This window comes from Ranitomeya variabilis, chromosome 4 (genome assembly GCF_051348905.1).
Source record: "Ranitomeya variabilis isolate aRanVar5 chromosome 4, aRanVar5.hap1, whole genome shotgun sequence".
In the NCBI taxonomy this organism is placed as follows: domain Eukaryota; kingdom Metazoa; phylum Chordata; class Amphibia; order Anura; family Dendrobatidae; genus Ranitomeya; species Ranitomeya variabilis.
The window spans coordinates 152,435,239-152,437,859 of NC_135235.1; the positions used below are offsets into that span (position 1 = coordinate 152,435,239).

Genomic DNA, 2,621 nt, shown 5'->3' on the forward strand with positions numbered 1-2,621 from the left:
GCAATTAATTATATCATTACAGAAAGTATTACTCTTTAAGGGCATCTTAAAAAAAATCAAAGAACAAAATTGCTGAAGGATAATGCGCTCATAGTTTCATCTTTAGAGTGAGGAAATTAATACTTAATAAATGAGTAATATTTGAAAAGTGCATGATTTGGGTGTTAGCAGGTGCTGAGTGAAATTCTTAAGAGGAAACGCCCTTTCTTTATGAAACATAAAACAGTTTTCTTCCTAAATGGTATCCTTATAAAACTATAATGTTAGGTTAGGAGGAATCCAAACTGGTTTTTCAAGGTATTTTAGCTAACCCTTTAATGGGCAGGAAATAAATTCTGTATAAAAGCATCGGGATCAGCGGTTTCAACACAAGCTAATACTCTACTAGATTCTTAAAGCCACCTGTGAAATTTGCTACCAGCCATGTCAGCTAAAGGAGGTCATAGCCAGCACAGCCAGTCTCAGCAGTGCAAGGACCCATGCCAAAAGCAAGACCCATGCCAGAAACAGGATCCATGCCAGAAACAGGACCCATGCCAGAAGCAGGACCCTTGCCAGAAGCAGGACCCATGCCAGAAGCAGGACCCTTGCCAGAAGCAGGACCCATGCCAAAAGCAGGACCCTTGCCAAAAGCAGGACCCGTGCCAAAAACAGGACCCATGCCAAAAGCAGGACCGTGAGTATACCACTACATAAAAATATGCTTAACATCTTGAAAAGCAATTTCATAGCACAATTATCTAGAACAAGAGCAAAAATGTTTGTCAGATAGGTGAAATGTTCTTGGTTGACTTAAAAAAATCATTGCCCTGAGCAGTGCCTCAGAATGTGCTGCCGAGAACAAGGACAATCTATGAACACAGAATGATCTTTTACTGATTGTGCATTGTGCATTGGAAGCACGATTGGTCTGTCTAAGCAGGGTATTAAATAACCACAGATTAGCGCCCATGTAGTAGAACAGCGCTCATTTTTAGCCACAGATTGCATGGCGTAAACCGCACCCTTCCTCTGTTCTTATCTTCTAAATTTACCTACACCAGTGAAGGACGGTCAAGTAGCTTAACATGGTGGTCTTCAATCTATTACTCACCAGCTGTAAAAAATTTACAACTCCTCACGTGGTCTGTTTTGTGACAGTTACCAAGTCACGGGTTGGGGAACACATATTTAACTTCATATGATTTCTTATGCAAATGTATCATTTTCTAATAAATTACTTCTAATAATTATATAATTTTCATTTCTAGCATGCAAACCAGTTCCGGTCTGCCAGGACAAGAGTGTTGGTAAGTCAAAAAGAATTTAGAATTTGCAAAACTAAACATTTGTTCTTTACTTGTAATTGTTTTGCAATATACAGTACGTCTTAGCATTTGTTTAAAGTTCTCAGGAGGCCACTTTCTTATATACATTAAATAATTCATTAAAATTCTAGATCCTCTTTTCGTTAATGGACCATATTTCATACATATACATCTTTGAATTCTTATAGAGATCAAGATTTGTATTTTAATACATAGATTAATATTGTGGACAAAATTGTTGCTAAGCTTGAATATAACCTCAACTGGTGTAACCTAATAAATGGTTTAATGGCGGCCCACCCTATGGGAAAAAAATATTGGCAAATAATCCCTGCCTCTGGCAAATCACTAGCATATGTCATCATTGTTAGATAAGCTTCTAACCAGTAACTTATAGAATCCCTCACATGAATTGCTTTATTTCCTCTGTGTATGTAATGCAGTGTCAGTGTGTTAATATAATCACTTCTCCTGTGTCCAGCACGGCTGCACTCCTCTTCTGAGTGAGATCACCGCTCTTCGGACTCTCCATGTCACACTTTTATGACCTGGAAGTGGCTTTTACAATGTAAGTCTATGGAGTGTTAGAACAAGGCTCAGAACGACGCTCCATAGGCTTACATTGTAAAGGAGACTTGTGGCACAAACATAGCGCATAGAGTGATCAGGATAGCCTCTTGTCAGTGAGGCCACTGACAAGAGGAGAAGAATGGCGCTGGATCCCGGAGAAAGTGGATATAGGTAACTATATTAATACACTCACACTACATTACATGCACTTTCTCACAGGTTTACCTGTAAAAAGGAAGGCTTCTTTATAATTCATCCTGCAAATTCCATTGACAATGCAGAGTCATGCAGCATCAGTTTTCTATTATGTAGATTGAACATAAAAAATCTATTTTTGTACAATTAATTTATTGTTGTCTTTTTTACAGATCCCTGCAACCCTTGCCCAGCTGACCCCTGCCAAAAACAACAACAGGGAGTCAAAAAGTAAAAATTGCAGGAGTGATAAAAACCTTGTTTCAAACAAGCAGCTTGTGGAACAGTAATGGTTAATATGCATAATATACTCAATAAATGGATCAATAAATGAACACTTGACTGAATGGTATTTACTTATCACATCAACACTAACATTGTAAGAGAGATACTCTTTATTTTTATATAGTGCTAACATATTCCGCAGCGCTTTACACACATTATCATTGTTGTCCCCGATGGGGCTCACAATCTAAATTCCCTATCAGTATGTCTTTGGAATGTGGGAGGAAACCTGAGTACCCGGAGGAAACCCACGCTAACACGAGG

General features: G+C 38.4%; 1 protein-coding gene across 1 annotated transcript; it reads left to right on the forward strand.

The window, feature by feature from the left end:
- Positions 1-353: 353 nt before the first annotated feature.
- LOC143768541 (uncharacterized) lies at positions 354-2,407 on the forward strand. Its single transcript, XM_077257188.1, has 3 exons — positions 354-676; positions 1,251-1,289; positions 2,246-2,407. Exons 1-3 carry the CDS (start codon positions 424-426, stop codon positions 2,305-2,307), a joined length of 354 nt encoding a protein of 117 aa, XP_077113303.1. The 5' UTR covers positions 354-423; the 3' UTR covers positions 2,308-2,407.
- Positions 2,408-2,621: the final 214 nt, after the last annotated feature.

Coding starts and splice junctions, on each gene's coding strand:
- LOC143768541 (XM_077257188.1), top strand. CDS start 424: ATGTCAGCTAAAGGAGGTCATAGCCAGCACAGCCAGTCTCAGCAGTGC. Junction 677..1,250: donor CCCATGCCAAAAGCAGGACC/GTGAGTATACCA, acceptor TTTCATTTCTAG/CATGCAAACCAGTTCCGGTC. Junction 1,290..2,245: donor CTGCCAGGACAAGAGTGTTG/GTAAGTCAAAAA, acceptor TCTTTTTTACAG/ATCCCTGCAACCCTTGCCCA.